The sequence below is a fragment of the Oncorhynchus clarkii genome, chromosome 18 (genome assembly GCF_045791955.1).
Source record: "Oncorhynchus clarkii lewisi isolate Uvic-CL-2024 chromosome 18, UVic_Ocla_1.0, whole genome shotgun sequence".
NCBI classification, from domain to species: domain Eukaryota; kingdom Metazoa; phylum Chordata; class Actinopteri; order Salmoniformes; family Salmonidae; genus Oncorhynchus; species Oncorhynchus clarkii.
In genome coordinates this window covers 57,506,165-57,530,986 of record NC_092164.1, presented here as the reverse complement: position 1 = coordinate 57,530,986, position 24,822 = coordinate 57,506,165, and the positions used below count along the sequence as shown (strand labels likewise).

At 43.0% G+C, this 24,822-nt stretch overlaps 5 protein-coding genes across 6 annotated transcripts in view; 3 read left to right on the top strand and 2 right to left on the bottom strand.

Annotated features, from left to right (window-relative positions):
* The first annotated feature begins 2,331 nt into the window (after nucleotides 1-2,331).
* Nucleotides 2,332-7,109, top strand: LOC139373772 (uncharacterized). The gene is made up of 3 exons (XM_071114751.1): nucleotides 2,332-2,494; nucleotides 3,255-3,872; nucleotides 6,703-7,109. Exons 2-3 carry the CDS (start codon nucleotides 3,325-3,327, stop codon nucleotides 6,842-6,844), a joined length of 690 nt encoding a protein of 229 aa, XP_070970852.1. The 5' UTR covers nucleotides 2,332-2,494; nucleotides 3,255-3,324; the 3' UTR covers nucleotides 6,845-7,109.
* Nucleotides 7,110-7,255: 146 nt separating this feature from the next.
* Nucleotides 7,256-9,902, bottom strand: LOC139373774 (chromatin accessibility complex protein 1-like). The gene is made up of 3 exons (XM_071114754.1): nucleotides 9,041-9,902; nucleotides 8,572-8,698; nucleotides 7,256-8,469 (listed from the first exon to the last, which is right to left on the bottom strand). Exons 1-3 carry the CDS (start codon nucleotides 9,179-9,181, stop codon nucleotides 8,390-8,392), a joined length of 348 nt encoding a protein of 115 aa, XP_070970855.1. The 5' UTR covers nucleotides 9,182-9,902; the 3' UTR covers nucleotides 7,256-8,389.
* Nucleotides 9,468-12,371, top strand: LOC139373773 (GATA zinc finger domain-containing protein 1-like). 2 transcript variants are annotated; one of them, XM_071114752.1, is made up of 5 exons: nucleotides 9,468-9,914; nucleotides 10,562-10,684; nucleotides 10,804-10,863; nucleotides 10,988-11,171; nucleotides 11,347-12,371. In XM_071114752.1, the coding sequence occupies exons 1-5, from the start codon at nucleotides 9,735-9,737 to the stop codon at nucleotides 11,535-11,537; spliced, it is 738 nt and encodes a 245-aa protein (XP_070970853.1). In that variant the 5' UTR covers nucleotides 9,468-9,734; the 3' UTR covers nucleotides 11,538-12,371. The 2 variants fall into 2 exon arrangements, with proteins under 2 accessions (XP_070970853.1, XP_070970854.1); XM_071114753.1 differs by lacking the exon at nucleotides 10,804-10,863 and having other exon boundaries at nucleotides 11,003-11,171; nucleotides 11,347-12,368.
* LOC139372380 (cation channel sperm-associated protein 4-like) lies at nucleotides 12,363-23,436 on the bottom strand. The gene is made up of 11 exons (XM_071112091.1): nucleotides 23,404-23,436; nucleotides 23,115-23,207; nucleotides 22,720-22,863; nucleotides 22,284-22,385; nucleotides 22,028-22,125; nucleotides 21,372-21,501; nucleotides 20,841-20,977; nucleotides 16,642-16,804; nucleotides 13,211-13,425; nucleotides 12,678-12,840; nucleotides 12,363-12,533 (listed from the first exon to the last, which is right to left on the bottom strand). Exons 1-11 carry the CDS (start codon nucleotides 23,434-23,436, stop codon nucleotides 12,363-12,365), a joined length of 1,449 nt encoding a protein of 482 aa, XP_070968192.1.
* Nucleotides 23,437-23,991: 555 nt separating this feature from the next.
* LOC139373767 (protein naked cuticle homolog 2-like) overlaps nucleotides 23,992-24,822 on the top strand; it is an 18,196-nt gene continuing 17,365 nt past the window's right edge. Inside the window, exons 1-2 of the mRNA XM_071114740.1 lie at nucleotides 23,992-24,234; nucleotides 24,350-24,376. Of these exons, the coding sequence (XP_070970841.1) occupies nucleotides 24,210-24,234; nucleotides 24,350-24,376 (52 nt within the window). The 5' untranslated portion in view covers nucleotides 23,992-24,209. The remainder of the gene's footprint in view (nucleotides 24,235-24,349; nucleotides 24,377-24,822) is intronic.

The following is a 24,822-nucleotide window of genomic DNA, read 5'->3' as shown; positions in this document are numbered from 1 at the left end:
AAACATTTTAAATGGTATTTTCTGAACCTGAAGCCAAAATAAATGGTTGTGTGAGATTGTGTCATGTATGTACTTTTCTTAAATACATTTATCATCATTCTAAATTGTAGCCACATACTTTCCATGTTTTGCTTGTTAGGATGCTGTGAGTGTCCAAAGAACCCCAAAAAATTGGTTTCAGTCAGGAATTCATGTCATTTTCCATCAACAAAACTATGGCGACTCCACTGTTCGACGTGACCGTTGACTCCGGTATTGCCATGAGAGGGCTGTATCTGTTTGTCCTCCCTATCTTATTCTCCCACACCTTTGTCTTAAGATGGCCTTAGAACTTCAAATGGGGTACCTTCTTCTAGTATATTTGGCCTTAAAAGTACAAAATTATGCACTAGAATCCACACCTTGAGAAACCATGCCATGCATGCGCCATTGCCACATATCTACCTCCTATGAATGTAAGTGCCCTGAAGATGCAGTCACCTGATTTTAATTTGTCCTGTTACTTTTTTTAAATATTTTTTTTATGACAATCATCCTTGAATTAACAATTAAATATTTTTGCAAAGCCCTACACTTCCTTATGTCTTGACTTTTCACAGTAAACACTATCCATTTCTGTTTTAGCCCATCAAGGATTTTTTTCTTTAAATGTCAACGTAAAGCCATTGAGGAGCAAAGTGACCAAATGCTTTTTGCAAAGGCAGTCCTGCACAGTACAGTGAACTCAAACCTCCCTCGTGTGTGATTTTAGATTTTCAGAGTTTTCTCTACCACATGCTAAAACTGAATTTGCTGTCATATCTATCATGGAGAGATCTTTTTGGTGCTGGTTTATTGGTTCGATCCACTGCTAGCAGCTCCTCGTTGTCAAAAGTGTCAGTTTTGATTTCTATTACTTTTTTTGTTAACAATTATGATTACAAACACGAGAGATGCTGTAAAGCCCTGATAGAAAATGTGAATGTTTCATTTAATATAGTTAACTCTGGCTTGACTGTAAATTGCATTAATTCATAAAAATATCAAGTTTCTTAATTTGTTGTCTCTTACTATGTATATAAAGATTTGGTTAAAATGTGAATGGTTTAATCTTGTCCCTTGATGTACGTATGAATAACTGGTTATGGTGCTTGTAGGTGGACATGATAGATTCTGCAAGTTAATCATTTAGTGTGACACATTTTTGGCTTCATGAACCACATGTTCCCAATGAAATAACACTGTCCATCTTTAGCTGTTTTTGCCATTCCTATTTACTTATGTCAGTGCTAGACTTTTCCAAATACACCTCTTGCAGCCCTTTCTATTTTACTGCCAAAACAGCACTCCCTAAACACACACAGATGGTGTCCATAAATCCCAATATGATTTAGTACTTGTATAAATGAGGTGCTATACTTTTTTATTTCAGCCATAAAGTCTGTTTGGTTTTTATACTGCTCCCACAAGTACAGTAGTCTACACCTAGCAGTGTTATTTTTTTTCCTTCCTCGAAATGGATCCGACTGTTGCATGTGCACCACCTATATTTGATTGTGCCGTTCAAGCCCAATAGAATGGAAGTAGACTGCCGATTTCCAAAAATACATATGCTACGGAATATTGACACTGCTTGATTTAGAAGTCTTTTGGGGTATACAATCAACTGACAAACTTTAATTTGGGGACGACTTTTTCCCATGTATTCTACTTGAGTCCATGTCATCTGCAGGACAACCTGCGCACAATATATCTCTTAAGTCAACTTTCAGAAGATATATTTATGGGACAAATTATTATTGATTAGTTGGCATCTAAAATTACAGCTGGCAGTACCACATAAATAAACCAGGTAAGTAAAATGAGAAATTTAGGTAAGTAAACCAGGTAAGTAAAATGACCAACTTTACAAGCGAAATTACACTACAAAATCGCAGTCTGTTGGTATTCGACAAATTCATGGTGCTTTTCTTGTTCTTCGGCCTGGTGTAGACGTAACAGAGTAAACGTAAATCCGGGATACTCTTACATAAGGCAGATGGTTACTCAAGGCAAACACATGTTGGGTGGGTGAGCCTATAACACGAACGTCTAGAAACCCAAAGGTTGAGAGTTCAAATCGGATCATGGACAATTTTTGTTCATTAGCTACTTTTCAACTACTTGTTCGGTGCTTTGCAACTACTTAACATGTTAGCTAACCTTAAACCTAACTCTTAGTCTAGGTAACGTTAGCCACCTAGCTGGATTTCGTAACATATCATACGAAATGGGTGGTGGACATGTACAAATTAATATATACCTTACGAAATGTAACATGCATATCATACTAAATTATGCCTCGGATTTACGTACAGAATAATACGAAATGCTCTGACACCAGGCTGTTCAAACCGCTGAGAGAAAGAGGGAGAGAGCGAGTCATACTTTCCAAAAACTCACCATGTGTAATTTGACTTCACTTGCACCAGCGACGGACTAAACTGCGTACGTCTCCGGAATTTTCTTCTATAAGGTAATCTTTGCATTAAGAAATTTGCAATACGCCGTTTGATTACATTTGTAAGTATGTTGTTGCTTTGCTTGACAGTTTAGCGAAGATATTGTATAAACAGGAAGATACGACAAATTATGACCGTTTGCAGAATGAACCGATTGCAGTGTTGGAACGATTAGGATTATTTTCCACCGCCTGTCGGTAATGATTCGATTGACCCCAATTTCGTTGGAACCAAATATCTAAATGATTTTGTTCATAACATAAGCAGTGGAGTAGCCCACTGTGTTTGCATTTAGTTGTTTATATTTCACCCATGTCCAGGTGGTTTCATTAAGATGTGTTTAACAGTGATGGTCCCACAACATTATTGCAAAGCTTTATAGGCTTGCATTTGTACTGTAAGTACCAGGGAAATACTTTTAAACACATTTTATCGCCTGCAGCAAGGACATACCAGTTTTCCGTGTTTAGACAGTCTGCCCTAGTGCCACCATGCCAAACATTACTGTTAGACCACCCTACTGGTAGGAAGAAAATACACAGGAAAAAACTGGTGAAAGTTGTTCAAGAACGGATGAAAGTCACTAACCTCTGCCTGCAGAACATCTTATATGTGAGAAATACAGAAAAGTTACAGTGAACTGTAATGTTCAAAACAAAGAGTCCTGTGGCTTGGAAATGAGCTCATGTTTTCCTGGATGAATGATTCACTGCTGGACTAGTACCATGTTTATTTCTATATCTAAATGACAATGCCCATTGCATTACTCCTCAGGCCCAGTAGCCTTGCTTGCCAGGCTAATAGACACACTGCTGGGGTACAAGACTAGTCCAGCTACATTGTGATGAAGTGGCTCCACGATGGAACAACTAGCTGGGCTTGGCTCTGCCTCTCCTGTTGCCTCCTGAGTGCCTGGTGCCCGGTGGGGGCAGAGGTGGGACCCACGCCCGACCCTGAGTCAGGGGAGCCCATGCAGGGAGACTGGGAGTGGGGCTCCGGTTCCTTCAACCTTCAGGATCTACTCCACAGCTTCCCCGCCGACAGCCCATTTGTGACTGAGACTCCGGGGAATCCTGTCAACTGCTCCCAGCGCTTCTGGCTGCCCTCTGCCTCCCCAGTCTGCTGGGACGACATCGCCGGGCCGGAGGAGTTTGAGCAGTCTCGTCTGCTGGTGCTCCAGAATAGGGCGGCCCTGCAGGCGGTGTCCCTGGCCAGCGAGGTGGTGGTAGAAGGGGGAACTTCAGCCTCGTTTAAACAGCAGGCCTTGGAGGACTTGCAGGTGGTGAGGGCGGACTACCTGAACGTGACAGAGACGACAGAGACCATGCAGAAGGTGTTCCTCACACTGGAGGAGAAGAGGAAGGAGGGGACTGAGCACTGGACCTTCTCAAGGTGAGGGGGAGGGAAGGGAGCGCAGGACCTTCTCAAGGTGAGGGGGAGGGAAGGGAGCGCAGGACCTCAAGGTGAGGGGTAGGGGACAGAGGACTGGACCTTCAAGGTGAGGGGGAGGGGATGGAGCGCTGGACCTTCTCAAGTTGAGGGGGAGGGGATGGAGCGCTGGACCTTCTCAATGTGAGGGGGAGGGGAGGGAGCGCAGGACCGTAGCAAGGTGAGGGGTAGTGGATGGAGCGCAGGACCTTCTCAATGTGAGGGGGAGAGGATGGAGTGCTGGACCTTCTCAGGGTGAGGGGGTAGGGGACAGAGCACTGGACCTTCTCAAGGTGAGGGGGGTGGAGCGCTGAACTTTCTCAAGGTGAGGGGGGTGGAGCGCTGAACTTTCTCAAGGTGAGGGGGGCGGAGCGCTGGACCTTCTCAAGGTGAGGGGGGCGGAGCGCTGGACCTTCTCAAGGTGAGGGGACAGAGCACTGGACCTTCTCAGGGGGAGGGGACAGAGCACTGGACCTTCTCAGGGGTAGGGGACAGAGCACTGGACCTTCTCAAGGTGAGGGGGAGGGGACAGAGCACTGGACCTTCTCAGGGTGAGGGGGAGGGGACAGAGCACTGGACCTTCTCAGGGTGAGGGGGCGGGGACAGAGCACTGGACCTTCTCAGGGTGAGGGGACAGCGCTGGACCTTCTCAAGGTGAGGGGGAGGGGACAGAGCACTGGACCTTCTCAAGGTGAGTAGGAGGGGACAGAGCACTGGACCTTCTCAAGGCGAGGGGGAGGGGACAGAGCACTGGACCTTCTCAAGGTGAGGGGGAGGGGACAGAGAACTGGACCTTCTCAAGGTGAGGGGGAGGGGACAGAGAACTGGACCTTCTCAAGGTGAGGGGGAGGGGACAGAGCACTGGACCTTCTCAGGGCGAGGGGGAGGGGACAGAGCACTGGACCTTCTCAGGGCGAGGGGGAGGGGACAGAGCACTGGACCTTCTCAGGGTGAGGGGACAGAGCACTGGACCTTCTCAAGGTGAGGGGGAGGGGACAGAGCACTGTACCTTCTCAGGGTGAGGGTTAGGGGACAGAGCGCTGGACCTTCTCAGGGTGAGGGGTAGGGGACAGAGCACTGGACCTTCTCAGGGTGAGGGGTAGGGGACAGAGCGCTGGACCTTCTCAAGGTGAGGGGTAGGGGACAGAGCACTGGACCTTCTCAAGGTGAGGGGTAGGGGACAGAGCACTGGACCTTCTCAGGGTGAGGGGTAGGGGACAGAGCACTGGACCTTCTCAGGGGAGGGGACAGAGCACCGGACCTTCTCAGGGTGAGGGGTAGGGGACAGAGCACTGGACCTTCTCAGGGTGAGGGGGAGGGGACAGAGCACTGGACTTTCTCAGGGTGAGGGGGAGGGGACAGAGCACTGGACCTTCTCAGGGTGAGGGGGAGGGGACAGAACACTGGACCTTCTCAGGGTGAGGGGGAGGGGACAGAGCACTGGACCTTCTCAGGGTGAGGGGACAGAGCACTGGACCTTCTCAGGGGGAGGGGACAGAGCACTGGACCTTCTCAGGGGGAGGGGACAGAGCACTGGACCTTCTCAGGGGGAGGGGACAGAGCACTGGACCTTCTCAGGGGGAGGGGACAGAGCACTGGACCTTCTCCGGGGGAGGGGACAGAGCACTGGACCTTCTCAGGGTGAGGGGACAGAGCACTGGACCTCCTCAGGGTGAGGGGGAGGGGACAGAGCACTGGACCTTCTCAGGGTGAGGGGTAGGGGACAGAGCACTGGACCTTCTCAGGGTGAGGGGGAGGGGACAGAGCACTGGACCTTCTCAGGGTGAGGGGGAGGGGACAGAGCACTGGACCTTCTCAGGGTGAGGGGGTAGATTCACTCACTGCACCACAGCACTGAGTTGGCCCCTAGTCTTGTTCCACGTGCTGTTTGTGTTAAACAGGACGGCATGGTAGTTTTGCTTTTATTTTTACTCCTAAGGAATGAATACTCAAACAGTCATATATATCAATGTTTTTTTTAACACAGTGTTTGTTAAAGGCATAGTAAAACTATTGAGAAATTCAATGATTGTAGAAGCTTGTTCATCAAAGGGAATTGAGGTTACTTCCTCTAGGGACTTGTGCAAGCAGGATAATGTGTAGGGGAGTGAGGGAACTAAAGGGTCAATCAATCAATCAAATGTATTTATAAAGCCCTTTTTACATCAGCCAATGTCAAAGTGCTATACAGAAACCCATCCTAAAACCCCCAAAAGCAAGCAATGCAGAAAAAGAATAGTATGTGGAGCTTTCTGCTCCAACCAGCATTGTTGAATTCCTAGCAGATGAAGTCATGCATGATCAACCACTAGTCAGGACCTGTCCTACTGAGTAGAGGGGTCTAAGAACAGAGCGGGAACAGTCGCCTGAATTATTTCACGTTCTACTTCAGTCCTCCCCACATCTGGCTGAATCAAAGTCCTGGTATGAGATTCATTACAATGCAATTGAATGAGATCAGACTTTCTCTTTCTAGTACGATACAGTTTGAACCAATCCCGCTGGTATTTGTTTATTCGGATCCCCATTAGCTTTTGCCGAAGCAGTAGCTATTCTTCCTGGGGTCCACACAAAAACACAACACATGACATGTAACAAAACACTGTTACACTGATAGACAAGAACAGTCGCACACAAAATACACAACTAAATACTAATGTGTAATTGATAGTGTGTCGATGTAAATATTTAGGAGCTCAAAGAGTACATTGTTATAGTAAAATGTATGAAACCTGTTTTTACGTTCATGTGTATGAGAACCTTTTGTGATTTTTTTTTTGTTGTCTGTTTCTAGTATAAAGGAGCACATTGCCAAAACGAAGGACTCCATCAACGGAAAAGACAACGTGGCAGCCCTCCTAGAGAAACAGTTCTCTAGCCTAGAGAAGTCTTTACACAACATGCAACTCCGACTTGACAAACTAATGGCACAGTGAATGTGTTCTTCAGGATATTTTTTTGTCAGCTTTTGAATGAACTGTACCATCATGTAATATATCCCACTAACAATGCATGCAAACTCAGGTTAAAAAACCCTTTACAAAACATGAGGTGCACTTTCTTTGTATATGAACTAGGTATTTTATTCTTCCGTAGTCACATTCCTATTAGGTGTATTTTAATCCTATCTGAAACCCAAACTGCATGCAAAGCCTACAGCATCAGGGAGATTTTGATGGAAATAAAATATTTTTATACTCAGCATGCACACCCGTTCCAGAAAGATATGTTATTTATTGAAGTAAAACTGACACTCATACAGTGTGGTATAAAATTATAACATTTATGTAAATGCTTTGTTGCAACAAGGTGAAAACAATAGAACACAAATAGGGAATGACAATCTGTAGAGCAAGAAGATTTTATTTTCATTAACTAAACTATGGAACACAAAAACATACAAAAGGCAAGTCTCAATCGTTAGATGGGATGAAATTGCTGTTACAAACACTTGTAGAAAATATATACACAGAGGTTCAAGTTCAGTGCATTCTTTCCATTTGAGACCATACACGCTAGCAGTTACAGTAGCCTGCTTTATAGTTCAACCACACACAGTGGCATATTTAGACTGATTTAATAAATGTAGCATTAAGTCTGTGATTTATTTTTTTCACATAAACCTAAATATTGCAATGCCTGTCCTCGCATATATTCATCACAATCTGAGAGGAGCTGTTACTAAAAAATGAAATTAGAGATTCAATATTAAATTAGTGCTGCCTGCAACCACCCAGTACTGAAACTACCAATGGGTTTGACTGAGTAATATGGTAAATATATCACATTAAACACAGCAAAAGTCTAAAGTGTATTTTATACTCAGTCACGTTGCTAAAAGGAATCAGTTTGCATGTGTAGATCTCTAAAGATACGTTTTCAACATTGTTTATGAATGAAAGGTATATAATACAAAAAGTCAAAGTAGATAGTCTGCATTAGCAAAGACTGCGCATTGGGGTTCCTCTTTATAAAAAGGACACAACTAATGAGTCAATTTGGTTTGACCTGAGAACTGGAATATATGTATGGAATATATATATATTTTTAAAGCACCTGATTTGTTCAACCTTTGCTTCAAGATCTTGTTTAGAAAAATAATGCCCAAAACAGATGAAAGCTTGCACTATTTGCACTGAGTGGTATCAAAACCAGAGGAAGCACAGACGTTTCTCTTCGGCAGCAGGTGATTGCTGTAGCGGGGAATATGGGGGTTTTGTCATGGTCAACATATGATTATGATTTTAATGGTTTATCTGTAGTCAACTCACATACTGATTCTTTCTGACCCCAAACTGAATGACCATTATCTGGAAGACTGGGCAACTAATGGTAGTAAACATAATATACTCTAGTACGTCTCAGGGAAGATGTTGGCCTACATAATACCATCGCCTGGAAGTAGTATGGAATGAGCTGGAGAAAAAAAGCTTCCGACTCCATGCTAGCAACCACTATTGCTTGAAGGGTTGCATGTCTTTTCAATTGTCTGCTTCCTCAATTGGATTTTCCTCTATGAGCTTCAGGTAATCTCGAGCGAAGATCTTCTTTGGTAGGATATCTGCAACGGTATAATGAACAGATAGTCAATATTGACTAACCTACTGTATGCTCAGAGAGAAGAGAATGTAAGTCACGTGGTGGTGGCAACACTAGTTCTTACCTGTGAGAAACTGAAAAGTCTCTGTTCCCTCAACAGTATTGGCCAGATCACTGTACAAGAGTGTCTTATTGTCTTTCCCTGATCCATTGTTGAACGAGGACAGAGCCAAGTACTGAACGAACAGTTCCTACAAGACGAGTGTTATGAATGAAATTGTAATTACATAGGACAGTTCCCATTTATTAACAGTGACACTATAATGGAGGCCAGTCTTCAATTTACAAGGCAAAGACATTCAGACATTAGGGTTTACATCCTATTTTGGTTGAGGCTCTACAGCCATGTCAGTGCAGGGCTAGCTGGCTAACTGTTACAGCCATTCAGGGTTAGCTAGCTACCTTCTTCACGAGCTTGAACTAATGGAAGTAGCTAGCTAGCACTGCCTATATGAAAATGCTGCAAAACTAGCTAGCAGACCTAGCTATTGGCTAGCTAGCATAACTACGCAAGTAAACTGAATTCAACCTACTGTTGCTTTGGTGGTGATGAGAAGAGCCTCTTGGTTGATGCTTGAGACGTCGGGAGAACTTTTCATGATCATTTTCACGCGAGTCATTGGAAGAGAGATGCCTTTGCTGTTAGATGCATGATTAACGTTGTCTCCAGACATTTTGACATGAATAAGGAAATTTATTCAGTGGTACTGGTAGCAACCGTTGATATACAGTTGCGAGGAGTGGAAGTTCCCCGCTACTTCCTGATCAGTGACGTAGTAAGCGTGCTTGGATCGTTTTTTTTTCTTCTCTCACCCAAAACTAAAGTAGCTAGCTACCGTATGTACTTCTGTTTCAGACAATATTATCGTTTTTTTGCTTGATTTTTACAAAGAAGTATCTAAGCGTTTATAAGCCTGCCTGCTAGATAAATATAAGGCTGCCGATACACTCCATCACAGTAGGTGGCGCAATAACGTTACACTTTTAATTGCGCCAACACGTCACTAACTATCTGAAAGAAGGAAAATACATTTTACGGACAGGTTATCTGTGTTGTTCCTTTAAACATAGCTTTCGATTATTGCTGGTTTTATTTGCATTCTGTATCTGTTTGTCTGCGCGAGCGGGCGAGTGGCTCTTTTTTTGTTGCTGATGTTGTTAGCCAGAAAGCAGTTAGCTAGCTAGCTAGCTTCTGCATGCATCATTTCACTGGCCAACACGTTCAAGATGCCTCTGGGTTTGAAACCATGTTGCGCTGTCTGCAAAACAAACTCATCGTCTATGTGGAAAAAGGGAAACCAAGGAGAGATCCTGTGCAATAACTGCACGGGGAAGAGCACCAGCAGTGGAGCATCTGGACCCTCGGTGTCCTCCAACACACTACAGAATAATGGCGGGGGCAAGCAGGTTGTTTGTCGTTTTGAGCACATACACTAAGTGTACAAAACATTAGGAACACCTACTCTTTCCATACCAAGTGAATCCAGGTGAACGCTGATTCCTTATTGATGATGTCACCTGTTAAATCCACTTCAATCAGTAGATGAAGGGGATGACACAGGTTAAATACATATTTTTAAGCCGTGAGACATGGGTTGTGTATGTGTGCCATTCCGAGGAAGGTGAATGGGCAAGAATAAAGTGTTAAGTGCCTTTGAACGGGGTATGGAACTAGGTTGTGTGTCGAGCTGCAACGCTGCTGGGTTTTTCACGATCAACAGTTTCTCATGTGCATCAAGAATGGTCCAGCCAACTTGACACAACTGTGGGAAGCATTGGAGTCAACATGGCCAGCATCCCCGTGGTATGCTTTTGACAACTTGTAGAGTCCATGCCCCAATAAATTGAGGCTGTTCTGAGGGCAAAAGCGGGTGCATCTCAATATTAAGGTGTTCCTAATGTTTTGTACACTCCGTGTTCATAGGCCTGCACTATAATGTACTGTGCTGTGCTCCCCTTAGTGACTGTAACTCCATACTAACAATATATGCATGTTTACACATTGTCACCCTGATGGAGATGTAATATTGGTATTTGACACATCTTGCCCACAGTCTAAACAAGAGATCCACAGGAGATCAGCACGGTTGAGGAGCACAAAGTACAAAGCTCCTGCCTCTGAAAAAAAGGTGTCTACCAAAGGAAAAGGCAGAAGACACATATTCAAACTAAAAAATGTAAGTATATTATTAGTTCTAATACACAGGAACTATCTTTGTGTTGGATTGTCAGAAATCACAGGGGTTCAAATCTAAGCTCCTCCCAATGTGACCCCCCCCCCCCCCCACACACACAGCCAATCAAAGCACCAGAATCTGTTTCCACAATCATCACATCAGAATCAGTCTTTTATAAGGTATGTTTACTTTTTATAAATCCTTTCTGTACAATATGTTAGCAAACATAACAAACGTATCTGTTGTATAATGTATGCCACAGATAGCTGTCAACAATCGTTCTGCCTTCGTGTCATTGTGCAGGGTGTGTATTATCAGATGGGAGACGTCATCAAAGTGACAGACGAGGATGATGGGAGGCCGTACTATGCACAGATCAGAGGTTTCATCCAGGACCAGTACTGTGAGAGGAGTGCCGCGTTGACTTGGTTGATACCAACCCAGGCCAGTCCTAAGGACCTGTTTGATCCAGCCACTTACATTGTTGGTGAGTGATGATTGAACCTAAATATTTCTCACATTTTTTAAAGTTACATTTGAGCACACAGAAATAAAAGTGGTCTCTTTCTGAACATTGTGTATTTGGGAGTAATGTCACAGTAGACTCAAAAGACCACTACTAGCTGATGTTTCCATTACTGATTTTCTGATTGTATCTATAGGTCCAGAGGAGGATCTACCCAGGAAAATGGAGTACTTGGAGTTTGTGTGTCACGCCCCCTCAGAGTACTTCAAGTCCAGGAGCTGCCCCTATCCCACCATTCCTATCCGTCCAGAGAAAGGCTACATCTGGACCCATATTGGACCCACGAAGGCTATCACTATCAAAGAATCATTTGGCAACAGCAATTAGCCGCTGGGTCAATTAACATGAAGATATTAACTTTGTCTGTTAGTCTGCTAGTACAAGGCACTTGACCCAAATTGCTCCAGGGTCGCCGTTGATAATGGCAGACCCCGGCCATGACCCACTCGTGAGAGTGGTTCAGGGTGAGTTGGGACATGCTAAAAAAACACATTTCCAATTCACACGTGTATTAATACACACTTGTACATGTATGAAATGGGACAAATATAAACACTCACATAATAATAATAATAATTATTATTATAATAGTCTGAATATTGAAAGTGTTTGTAATTCAACGTTTACAAACCCTTCTAAGTCAAACCCTTCCAACAGTACAGGGACGGACCCATGAAATGATCATCCTGAGGTGACAGTCAGACATGGGATTGACTTTTTTTATTCGGTAATAAATGTGGAAAAAACCTTTTTCATAAGCTTTGTACTGGAATGTTTTTCAAACATATCATTTTTATTTAGACATCTGTGCAATACATGTTAAGTGTTATACCTAAAAAATAAAACAAAGTATTTATAAAGATGCTGTTAATAGACTCCCAAGTTCTATCCCTTTTGGTATATATTTTTAGACACTTTGTGAAACCTTTATGATCATTTACCTCAGTCACCAGTCTTTTTTTTTTAAATCAAGAAACTAACTCTTCCTTGATGTCACATTACATGGTTAATATTGATCTGCATGTGGAAATGTGTGCAGCAAGCCTGAGTCTGATTTAGCCATGTAAATCTATCATTATCTTTGAGACCATTTCAGCTAATCAGTAAAGCCAAATGATTTGGGACATGAAGAAATTCCTATTAAAAGTATGTTCAGCCTGTGTTGTGGTGTGTGCTGGGAGTGTTACTGTGTCCCGCATCCATATGTGTAGAAGTAGACTGGTAGTACATCGGGCTGTCCATGGACAGCCTCATGGCTGTGTGACGCATGTTCCCCTTCTGGAACAGGTGAGCAGATGCTGTGTTCGAGTCTATGACATGAGCCTGAAACACAGACACGTAACAGAATAGTGAATGTAAGCTTATCGACAACTCTAGGAAGAGTCAATCTATTGTGTAACCATAAAGCTCTGGTCAAAATGAGTGTACTACATAGGGAATAGGGTGCTATGTCCACTGCCTTCCTACCTTCTCCAGGGTGATGAGGGTGGACAGTATGTCTCCGGTGCGGCCTGTGGCGATATCGTTATTCAATAGGTTGTCCTGGAGGGTTGCAGCCATATGGTTCCTCATCATCACCTCCTGCTCTTGCTTTACGTTGAAAGACAGGCTGTGCACCTCCTCCACTATACTGTGGATAAACACATACCCATGGTCAGACATATACCTACAATTCATCCACTGTACAAAGACAATTTATTTTTCATTAAAGACCATCTTTACTTATAAGGGAGAAAAAATTGTCTAATTGAATTCAGAAAAATAGAGATTGAAAAACATAATTTCTTGGTATCACAATTACTTTATTTTATGGAACTCTTATTTTACCAGGTAAATTGACTGAGAACACATCATTTACTGCAACGAGCTGGGGAATAGTTACAGGGAGAGGGGATGAATGAGCCAATTGGAAACGTACATCAGTTACTGTGATGGACGATGAAAAAATGTATAGTGGCTTCAATAGCTTTTAGCTAGAACAGAGACTTCCGTTACACTACCGGTCCAGCTCTTGTCTTATCTCTCTGTAGGCAGCCATGTTCTTCTGCATAGCAGCCGTGACAAGGGCCAGCTCCTCGAAGGTGTCCATGGTCAGGTTCTCTAGACAGCTCGCCTTCCAGGGCTTCTGGCGCCGGGTCATGTTGGACTTGGTCACCACCTCCTCCATGTGGATGGTGCTCTGTTCCGCCAAGCCTCCCGTGTCCTCTGGAATCAGCTGTGTGAGGGGACGGTTTGAGGAGAGAGGACTAAATACACAGGGAACTATGAAAGAGCAGTGGTCGTATTGATGATTTTGAATGGCAGCTAGCTTGTAATAATCCGTATACAAATCATCACTCATACCCACCCCCTTTGAAAGGCTGGTCATGGCTCATATCAACACCACGATGTCGGAAACCCTAGACCCACTCCAATTCGCATACCCCCCAACAGATCCACAGATGACGCCATCTCAATCGCACTCCACACTGCTCTTTCCCACCTGGACAAAAGGAACACCTATGTGACAACGCTGTTCATTCACTACAGCTCAGCGTTCAACACCATAGTGACCACAAAACTCATCACTAAGCTAAGTATCCTGGGAATAAACACCTCCCTCTGCAACTGGACTTCCTGACAGGCCGGCCCCAGGTGGTAAGGGTAGGTAACAACACATCTGCCATGCTGATCCTCAACACTGGGGCCCCTCTGGGGTGCGTGCTTAGTCCCCTCCTGTGCTCCCTGTTCACCCAGGACTGCTCTGCCAAGCACAACTCCAACACCATCATTAAGTTTGCTGATGACACAACAGTGGTAGGCCTGATCACCAACAATGATGAGATACAGGAAAAAGGAGGGCCGAACAGGCTGCCATTAACATTGACGGGGTGGAAGTGGAGCGGGTCGAGAGTTTTAAGTTCCTTATTGTCCACATCACCAACAAACTATCATGGTCCAAACACACCAAGACAGTTGTGAAGAGGGCACGACAACACCTTTTCCCCCTCAGGAGACCGAAAATATTTCGTATGGGTCCCCAGATCCTCAAAAAGTTCTACAGCTGCACCATCGAGAGCATCCTGACCGGTTGTATCACCGCCTGGTATGGCAACTGCTCGGCATCTGACCGTGAGGCTCAACAGGGGGCAGTGTGTACGGCCCAGTACACCACTGGGGCCAAGCTTCTTGACATACAGGACCTACAGTGCCTTGCGAAAGTATTCGGCCCCCTTGAACTTTGCGACCTTTTGCCACATGTCAGGCTTCAAACATAAAGATATAAAACTGTATTTTTTTGTGAAGAATTAACAACAAGTGGGACACAATCATGAAGTGGAACGACATTTATTGGATATTTCAAACTTTAACAAATCAAAAACTGAAAAATTGGGCGTGCAAAATTATTCAGCCCCTTTACTTTCAGTGCAGCAAACTCTCTCCAGAAGTTCAGTGAGGATCTCTGAATGATCCAATGTTGACCTAAATGACTAATGATGATAAATACAATCCACCTGTGTGTAATCAAGTCTCCGTATAAATGCACCTGCACTGTGATAGTCTCAGAGGTCCATTAAAAGCGCAGAGAGCATCATGAAGAACAAGGAACACACCAGGCAGGTCCGAGATACTGTTGTGAAGAAGTTTAAAGCCGGATTTGGATACAAAAAGATTTCCCAAGCTTTAAACATCCCAAGGAGCACTGTGCAAGCGGTAATATTGAAATGGAAGGAGTATCAGACCACTGCAAATCTACCAAGACCTGGCCGTCCCTCTAAACTTTCAGCTCATACAAGGAGAAGACTGGTCAGAGATGCAGCCAAGAGGCCCATGATCACTCTGGATGAACTGCAGAGATCTACAGCTGAGGTGGGAGACTCTGTCCATAGGACAACAATCAGTCGTATATTGCACAAATCTGGCCTTTATGGAAGAGTGGCAAGAAGAAAGCCATTTCTTAAAGATATCCATAAAAAGTGTTGTTTAAAGTTTGCCACAAGCCACCTGGGAGACACACCAAACATGTGGAAGAAGGTGCTCTGGTCAGATGAAACCAAAATTTAACTTTTTGGCAACAATGCAAAACGTTATGTTTGGCGTAAAAGCAACACAGCTCATCACCCTGAACACACCATCCCCACTGTCAAACATGGTGGTGGCAGCATCATGGTTTGGGCCTGCTTTTCTTCAGCAGGGACAGGGAAGATGGTTAAAATTGATGGGAAGATGGATGGAGCCAAATACAGGACCATTCTGGAAGAAAACCTGATGGAGTCTGCAAAAGACCTGAGACTGGGACGGAGATTTGTCTTCCAACAAGACAATGATCCAAAACATAAAGCAAAATCTACAATGGAATGGTTCAAAAATAAACATATCCAGGTGTTAGAATGGCCAAGTCAAAGTCCAGACCTGAATCCAATCGAGAATCTGTGGAAATAACTGAAAACAGCTGTTCACAAATGCTCTCCATCCAACCTCACTGAGCTCGAGCTGTTTTGCAAGGAGGAATGGGAAAACAATTCAGTCTCTCGATGTGCAAAACTGATAGAGACATACCCCAAGCGACTTACAGCTGTAATCGCAGCAAAAGGTGGCGCTACAAAGTATTAACTTAAGGGGGCTGAATAATTTTGCACGCCCAATTTTTCAGTTTTTGATTTGTTAAAAAAGTTTGAAATATCCAATAAATGTTGTTCCACTTCATGATTGTGTCCCACTTGTTGTTGATTCTTCACAAAAAAATACAGTTTTATATCTTTATGTTTGAAGCCTGAAATGTGGCAAAAGGTCGCAAAGTTCAAGGGGGCCGAATACTTTCGCAAGGCACTGTATATACTAGGCGGTGTCAGAGGAAGGCCTAAAAAATGGTCAAAGACTCCAGTCACCCAAGTCATAGACTGTTAACTCACGGCAAGCGGTACAGGAGCGCCAAGTCTAGGTCCAAAAGGCTCCTTAACAGCTTCTACCCCCAAGCCATAAGACTGCTGAACAACCAGACAAATGGCCACCCGGACTATTTACATTTACCCCCCCCCCCCCACTGTTTATTATCTATGTATAGTCACTTTTCAAATTACCTCGACTAACTTGTACCCCTGCACATTGACTCGGTACCAGTACCCGCTGTATATAGCCTCATTATTGTTATGTCATTTTCTTGTTACTTTTTAATTTTATTACATTTTTGTATTTTTTTCCACTTTACTTTATTTAGTAAATATTTTCTTAACTCTATTTCTTGAACTGCATTGTTGGTTAAGGGCTTGTAAGTAAGAATTTCACGGTAAGGTCTACCTGTTGTATTTGGCCACTTGACAAATAACATTTTATTTTATTTGATCAACAATACACATTTGAGGGTCAAGAAGACGTTACAGACAGTGCCTTGATATAAATAACACTATGTGACAAACACTAAATGTGAAAAGGGAAAGAGTGACAGACTAACCGTCGCCGGCGAACACTCGTTCGGATTCTTTTCATCATAGTCGGGCATGGAGATCTCAAGGTTGGTGGTTACCACGGCAACGAGAAGGTTGGCGAAGATGAAGGCTCCGCCAGTGAGGAAGATGAAAAAGTAGAGAGAAGCTCCGTACATCAGCCCCTCATCACTACAGTGCAGAGAGAAAGGACAACACTTACCACATAAGGACAAAATACATAGAACTATGTCTACAATATGTAGGCATTTTCACATAAGCTTTTCACTCTATTGCAAAATGTTAAGCCCCATTTTACTACAATTAGCAGGTTGACGTTAATTGTCATGAGACTTGTCCTGGAGGTAGAACTGAGTGATTTCCGTTTTGATATCGGCAGAGTAAAAATGGGCTATATTGTAAAAATGTATGAAACACTTTTTGATCTTAATTTAAGGTTAGGCATTAGGGTTAGCAGTGTGGTTAAGGTTAGGCATTAGGGTTAACAGTGTGGTTAAGGTTAGGCATTAGGGTCAGCAGTGTGGTTAAGGTTAGGCATTAGGGTTAACAGTGTGGTTAAGGTTAGGCATTAGGGTCAGCAGTGTGGTTAAGGTTAGGCATTAGGGTTAACAGTGTGGTTAAGGTTAGGCATTAGGGTCAGCAGTGTGGTTAAGGTTAGGCATTAGGGTTAACAGTGTGGTTAAGGTTAGGCATTAGGGTCAGCAGTGTGGTTAAGGTTAGGCATTAGGGTTAGCAGTGTGGTTAAGGTTAGGCATTAGGGTCAACAGTGTGGTTAAGGTTAGGCATTAGGGTCAGCAGTGTGGTTAAGGTTAGGCATTAGGGTTAGCAGTGTGGTTAAGGTTAGGCATTAGGGTTAACAGTGTGGTTAAGGTTAGGCATTAGGGTTAGCAGTGTGGTTAAGGTTAGGCATTAGGGTTAGCAGTGTGGTTTAAGGTTAGGCATTAGGGTTAACAGTGTGGTTAAGGTTAGGCATTAGGGTCAGCAGTGTGGTTAAGGTTAGGCATTAGGGTCAGCAGTGTGGTTAAGGTTAGGCATTAGGGTTAGCAGTGTGGTTAAGGTTAGGCATTAGGGTCAGCAGTGTGGTTAAGGTTAGGCATTAGGGTTAGCAGTGTGGTTAAGGTTAGGCATTAGGATCAGCAGTGTGGTTAAGGTTAGGTATTAGGGTTAGCAGTGTGGTTAAGGTTAGGCATTAGGGTTAGCAGTGTGGTTAAGGTTAGGCATTAGGGTTAACAGTGTGGTTAAGGTTAGGCATTAGGGTTAGCAGTGTGGTTAAGGTTAGGTATTAGAGTTAACAGTGTGGTTAAGGTTAGGCATTAGGGTTAGCAGTGTGGTTAAGGTTAGGCATTAGGGTTAACAGTGTGGTTAAGGTTAGGCATTAGGGTTAGCAGTGTGGTTAAGGTTAGGCATTAGGGTTAGCAGTGTGGTTAAGGTTAGGCATTAGGGTTAGCAGTGTGGTTAAGGTTAGGCATTAGGGTTAGCAGTGTGGTTAAGGTTAGGCATTAGGGTTAACAGTGTGGTTAAGGTTAGGCATTAGGGTCAGCAGTGTGGTTAAGGTTAGGCATTAGGGTTAACAGTGTGGTTAAGGTTAGGCATTAGGGTCAGCAGTGTGGTTAAGGTTAGGTTAAAAGGCAGATTTGATGACTTTGTGGCTGTGCAAGCTAGTGACCACTGCCGAGCTGCCTCCAGAACAACATTATTTTTTTATGAACAACTTTTTATTTAGTTTAGTCTTTTTATTTTTTTTTGGGGGGGGGGGGGGGGGGGTTACAGGTACAACAACAATAAGATAAATTAATACAAAAGAGAACCCCAGCCCCCCCCCCCCTCTCAGTCCCTATTCACGAGCCTTATACAAAGATAATGTTAGATTACAAAATGCAATTATGTTCGTGGTCATTAGCTTATGCCTGCCCATACCATAACCCCACCGCCACCATGTGGCACTCTGTTCACAAGGTTGACATCAGCAAACCGCTCGCCCACACAACGCCATATACGTGGTCTGAGGTTGTGAGGCTGGTTGAACGTACTGCCAAATGATCTAAAACGGCTTATGGTAGAGAAGTCAACATTTAATTTTCTGACAACAGCTCAGGTGGACATTCTTTCAGTCAGCATGCCAATTGCATGCTCCCTCAACTTGAGATATCTGTGCCATTGTGTTGTGTGACAAAATTGCACATTTTAGAGTAGCCTATTATTATCCCCAGCACAAGGTGAACCTGTGTAATGATCATGCTGTTTAATCAGCATGATCATCCTGATCATGTGTTCTATACACACAAAAGCTCATTTGTTTACAAATGAGCTTTTGTGTGTATGGAACATTTCTGGGATCTTTAATTTCATCTCATCAAACATGGGACCACCACTTTACATATTGCGTTTATATTTTTGTTCAGTGTATAATAGAGATCAGTCCTTTCGGGAGCCGAGATAATTTAAACATCCCAACATATATTCAGAGTTGGGTATGGGCCTGACATTTTGATTCCATTTTGATTTTCAATTTTGCGCCAAATAGAAACTGTGTGAGCAATAATAGGACCAAAGTGTAATTTACATTGTTTAAGGGATATTTGTGAAGACCACCTCTTCCAGGGCAATAGGAGACAAGATTCATGATGAAAAACACTAACCTGCATTAGACTAATAAAATTATCTCCTCTTGTTTTTCAAAATCTTTATCCAAGTACACATACTGTATGAACTGGATGAGGGGAAATGTAGTCTTTATCCAAGGACATACTGTATGAACTGGATGAGGGGAAATGTAGTCTTTAACCAAGGACATACTGTATGAACTGGATAAGGGGAAATGTAGTCTTTATCCAAGGACATACTGTATGAACTGGATGAGGGGAAATGTAGTCTTTATCCAAGGACATACTGTATGAACTGGATGAGGGGAAATGTAGTCTTTATCCAAGGACACATACTGTATGAACTGGATAAGGGGAATGTAGTCTTTATCCAAGGACATACTGTATGAACTGGATGAGGGGAAATGTAGTCTTTATCCAAGGACATACTGTATGAACTGGATGAGGGGAAATGTAGTCTTTATCCAAGGACACATACTGTATGAACTGGATAAGGGGAAATGTAGTCTTTATCCAAGGACACATACTGTATGAACTGGATAAGGGGAATGTAGTCTTTATCCAAGGACATACTGTATGAACTGGATAAGGGGAAATGTAGTCTTTATCCAAGGACATACTGTATGAACTGGATAAGGGGAATGTAGTCTTTATCCAAGGACATACTGTATGAACTGGATGAGGGGAAATGTAGTCTTTAACCAAGGACATACTGTATGAACTGGATAAGGGGAATGTAGTCTTTATCCAAGGACATACTGTATGAACTGGATGAGGGGAAATGTAGTCTTTAACCAAGGACATACTGTATGAACTGGATAAGGGGAAATGTAGTCTTTATCCAAGGACACATACTGTATGAACTGGATAAGGGGAATGTAGTCTTTATCCAAGGACATACTGTATGAACTGGATGAGGGGAAATGTAGTCTTTAACCAAGGACATACTGTATGAACTGGATAAGGGGAATGTAGTCTTTATCCAAGGACATACTGTATGAACTGGATGAGGGGAAATGTAGTCTTTATCCAAGGACACATACTGTATGAACTGGATGAGGGGGAATGTAGTCTTTATCCAAGGACACATACTGTATGAACTGGATAAGGGGAATGTAGTCTTTATCCAAGGACATACTGTATGAACTGGATAAGGGGAAATGTAGTCTTTAACCAAGGACACATACTGTATGAACTGGATAAGGGGAAATGTAGTCTTTATCCAAGGACATACTGTATGAACTGGATAAGGGGAATGTAGTCTTTATCCAAGGACATACTGTATGAACTGGATGAGGGGAAATGTAGTCTTTAACCAAGGACATACTGTATGAACTGGATAAGGGGAATGTAGTCTTTATCCAAGGACATACTGTATGAACTGGATAAGGGGAATGTAGTCTTTATCCAAGGACATACTGTATGAACTGGATAAGGGGAAATGTAGTCTTTATCCAAGGACATACTGTATGAACTGGATAAGGGGAATGTAGTCTTTATCCAAGGACATACTGTATGAACTGGATAAGGGGAAATGTAGTCTTTATCCAAGGACATACTGTATGAACTGGATAAGGGGAAATGTAGGGCCTTGTGTCACTTACGCCTTAAACTCCCTGTAGATGTCCATCCATCCGTCCTGGGTGATGCAGATGAAGAGGGTGTAGAGGGCTGAGAACAAGTCCCCAAAGGCTGATGGGACAGCAGCACTGAACAGGGTCACGCCGAACACCGCAAACACCTGACAGACACAGACAGAAAATCAACAGAGACATTAGACACAAACACAGAGACACAAACACAGGGGACAACTGAGCAGATGTCCCACCATCACAAACACAGGGGACAACTGAGCAGTTGTAGAATCCATTCATATGGTCTCATATCACTCCTTGAAACATCACATACTCATCTGGGGCCATAGTAACAAACCAACATATTAAATACTAGAAACAAGAGCAAGAACTGGGGCGTTATAGTTTGACTGTTCTCATGATTCTTTTCTCATTCAAAGTCACGAGAATGAGGCGAAGAAGTGGTAATGGATTAAGACGAATGATGATGATGATGATGAAGTGAGAGAGAGAGAATTAGAAAGAGTGAGAGGTTGAATTGGTACATGATTTAACACCTACAAGCATGATGATGAGGAGGAGGAAGAAGATGTTGGCCATGTCTGGAATGGACTGCATAATGACGGTGACCATCATAGCCATACCCTGCATGGAGGCAAAACCCCTGATACTACGGATTACCCTCAACACCCTGGAACACACACACAATAAATAACACATTACAACATGGAGTGACAACCCACTGAGCACAGATGTCAATTCAACATCTATTCCATGTTGGTTCAACGTCTATTCCAAGTTGGTTCAACATCTATTCCATGTTGGTTCAACGTCTATTCCATGTTGGTTCAACGTCATTTCATTGAAATGACGTGGAAACCCTGTTGATTCAACAAGTGTGTGACCAGTGGGAAAGCAGCACACAACAACAACTACACAACAAATAATGTTTCATGTTAAAGTTTGACACACAAAAAAACTATTGTCCTAAAACTAAATTAGGTTAAGGTTAGGAGAATTAACGTGGCAGGTTAGGAGAATTATCGTGGCAGGTTAGGAGAATTAGGTTAAGATTAGAAAAAGGGTTGAGGTTAGCTAAAAGTGTAAAATTGTCCCCGACACAACTCAAACATATCTAGTTACAACCAGGCCTGCACTGAGAACACCCTACGTTTCCACTAATGCGTTTCTGCGGAGTGTGAGGGGTACTCCTTCACCTGATGACCTTTAGTAAACTGTCCCCACCCTGGGGAAAGATCAGGGGTCCAAGCATCAGAGCCAGAGTGACCAAACAGTCCAGGACATTCCAGCCATTCTGAAATACCAAAAACGAGACAGAGAGAGACAGAGAGAGAGAGAAAGAGAGAGAGAGAAAAGAGAGAGAGAGAGAAAGAGAATGACACCACAATGGTCTCTGAGAAGGCCACAGTAGGTAATAGGTTGTGTCAAATCAATTTCCTGACCAGACATTACCTTCCAGAAGATGTTGAAGCCGTAGTACCACTTGACCAGGATCTCCCAGATGAAGACGGTGAGGATAATATGCTCACAGATGCTGAACGCAATGTCATACTTCTACAACGAACCAATCATACCATAGCATTTCAGGTCATTGTTATCTGTTGACTTGTCATATAAAATGAGCTTTCAGTTTGAAAGTAGGCCTACAATACCTCTTTGTATTTTGTATTTTTTAGGGATCCCCATTAGCTACTCTTCCTGGGGTCCAAACACACCAAAGCATCCACATTACATATGAATCAATAGATAAAACAGTGAACTATGTATGTACTGAATGAGCTAAAGATAAAACAGTAGATGATATAACATCCCTACACCACCACATTTCCACAACACAAAATGTTCAATTACACCATACACCAAGATGTCCTCAGTGACCATAACTTACCTTGGCAATGACAGCATCAGTTTGGAAGGCCATAATGATGCAGTTGCTGACAATCATGACGATGATGAGTAATTTGAACAGGAAGTTCTCCAGCAGCGCACCCATGAGCACCTGGGAGACATAGTCCTCAGTGTCTGAGTCATCCTATAAGGTATAGTCAGAGGTCATTATTGGTATTCATCTAGCTGAACCGGAGCCCCTGTCTCCTGGACAGGTGAAAATAATTGAATAATCTCCCCAGGTACCAGTATCAGTGATGAAGATCTGTCTGAAAATAGTTTGAAAAAACTGAGTAGTGTGATGTCTCTGTATATCTCTCTATGTTAACCCACTCATTATTCACTATATAAGTAATCATACCTGTGACAGCCCAACAGTATAAATATAGCCTACACCTTTTGCTGGGTGATGTCTCTGATGTTGATCATCTCAGGCTCCTCATCTCGCTCTAGCATGGACCACCTCCTCCCGGTGCTCTCCGACGCCCGCTGCAGTATAAAACATTGTTAATTGGATGCCCCAAAAACATGTTAGTCTTTTGTAAAAGTTGTTCAAATATATGGAAAAGTTCAAAGCAGATAATACACTTGAATAAATGTACAAAGAGAGCATATAGATGACATGGTGGTAGAGCGAAAACAGCCAATAGGCCTACCCTGGCGTTTGGAGTTCGTCTAGGCCTACCTGGAGGATCATCAAGCGTTTCCTGTAATCCATTTTTTCGCGCCTTCTCCCTTCAACCCATTTTTCAGGTGAATGCCATGGAAGCTATACCCCGTTACCGCTTTTGTCTCACCAGCCCAGTTGAAAATATTATGAAGAATGTTGAGGAATCTTTGACCAAAAAGGTCTCGCTCCAGAAGATAGACGTCATAATCGTGCAACAGGTGATTGGAACTGAAGTAGCGTTCTCGTCATTCAGTCTTCCGTCCATTCTATATTCTAATTACGCAGACACGTGTCACAATGTGTTTCCACCACTGGGTGGCAATATTTATCACAGGGAGTTTCCAGTAGCCTATTTAGGGAAACAGCGATCGAGCTATTAAACAAATACAACGTTTGTAGAATGAAGGGTTCTTATTTTATGTTCACATGCATAGGCACATCATGCATGCGTTACATTATGACACTGTAATTTGTTATATGCACACACAATACAAATCCACAGTTAGTTTAGGGAAATACTTTCTCCTAATGTACAGCAGGAGGCGCTGTACCCTATATAGATTATTCGTTTCTTTTTCATATTAAATTCCGTAAATTCCCTCTGTCCATATTGCGAGCACTTTCCCAAAGCTTCGGTCCTCTTGTTTACCTCAACCAACTTTAGCCGAGCTCAACCCTCGAATAACTTGATAGGAAAATGGATATATCGGTACATACAGGATATAACTGTCTTTGTTGTTATCAATGGGAGATGATGAAGATGTCTTGGTCAATTCGCAAATAGATGAAGGTTCAAGGCACAAGAGGAAATACCACAAAATATGGGCAAACTCCAATCAAAACATGGTAAAACTTGGTATTTAGAGTCTTTTCAGAGGCTACTGTAAATCTCTTCATAACCAAAATATAACAGTATTGTCTTTCTATATTTTATGTTTCCATTCATGCATCATTTGGATAGCCTGTAAACGCAGAGAAAATCCTGAAGGTAAGAATCACCTATTCAGAAGTACAGTGCCTTGCGAAAGTATTCGGCCCCCTTGAACTTTGCGACCTTTTGCCACATTTCAGGCTTCAAACATAAAGATATAAAACTGTATTTTTTTGTGAAGAATCAACAACAAGTGGGACACAATCATGAAGTGGAACGACATTTATTGGATATTTAAAACTTTTTTAACAAATCAAAAACTGAAAAATTGGGCGTGCAAAATTATTCAGCCCCCTTAAGTTAATACTTTGTAGCGCCACCTTTTGCTGCAATTACAGCTGTAAGTCGCTTGGGGTATGTCTCTATCAGTTTTGCACATCGAGAGACTGACATTTTTTCCCATTCCTCCTTGCAAAACAGCTCGAGCTCAGTGAGGTTGGATGGAGAGCATTTGTGAACAGCAGTTTTCAGTTCTTTCCACAGATTCTCGATTGGATTCAGGT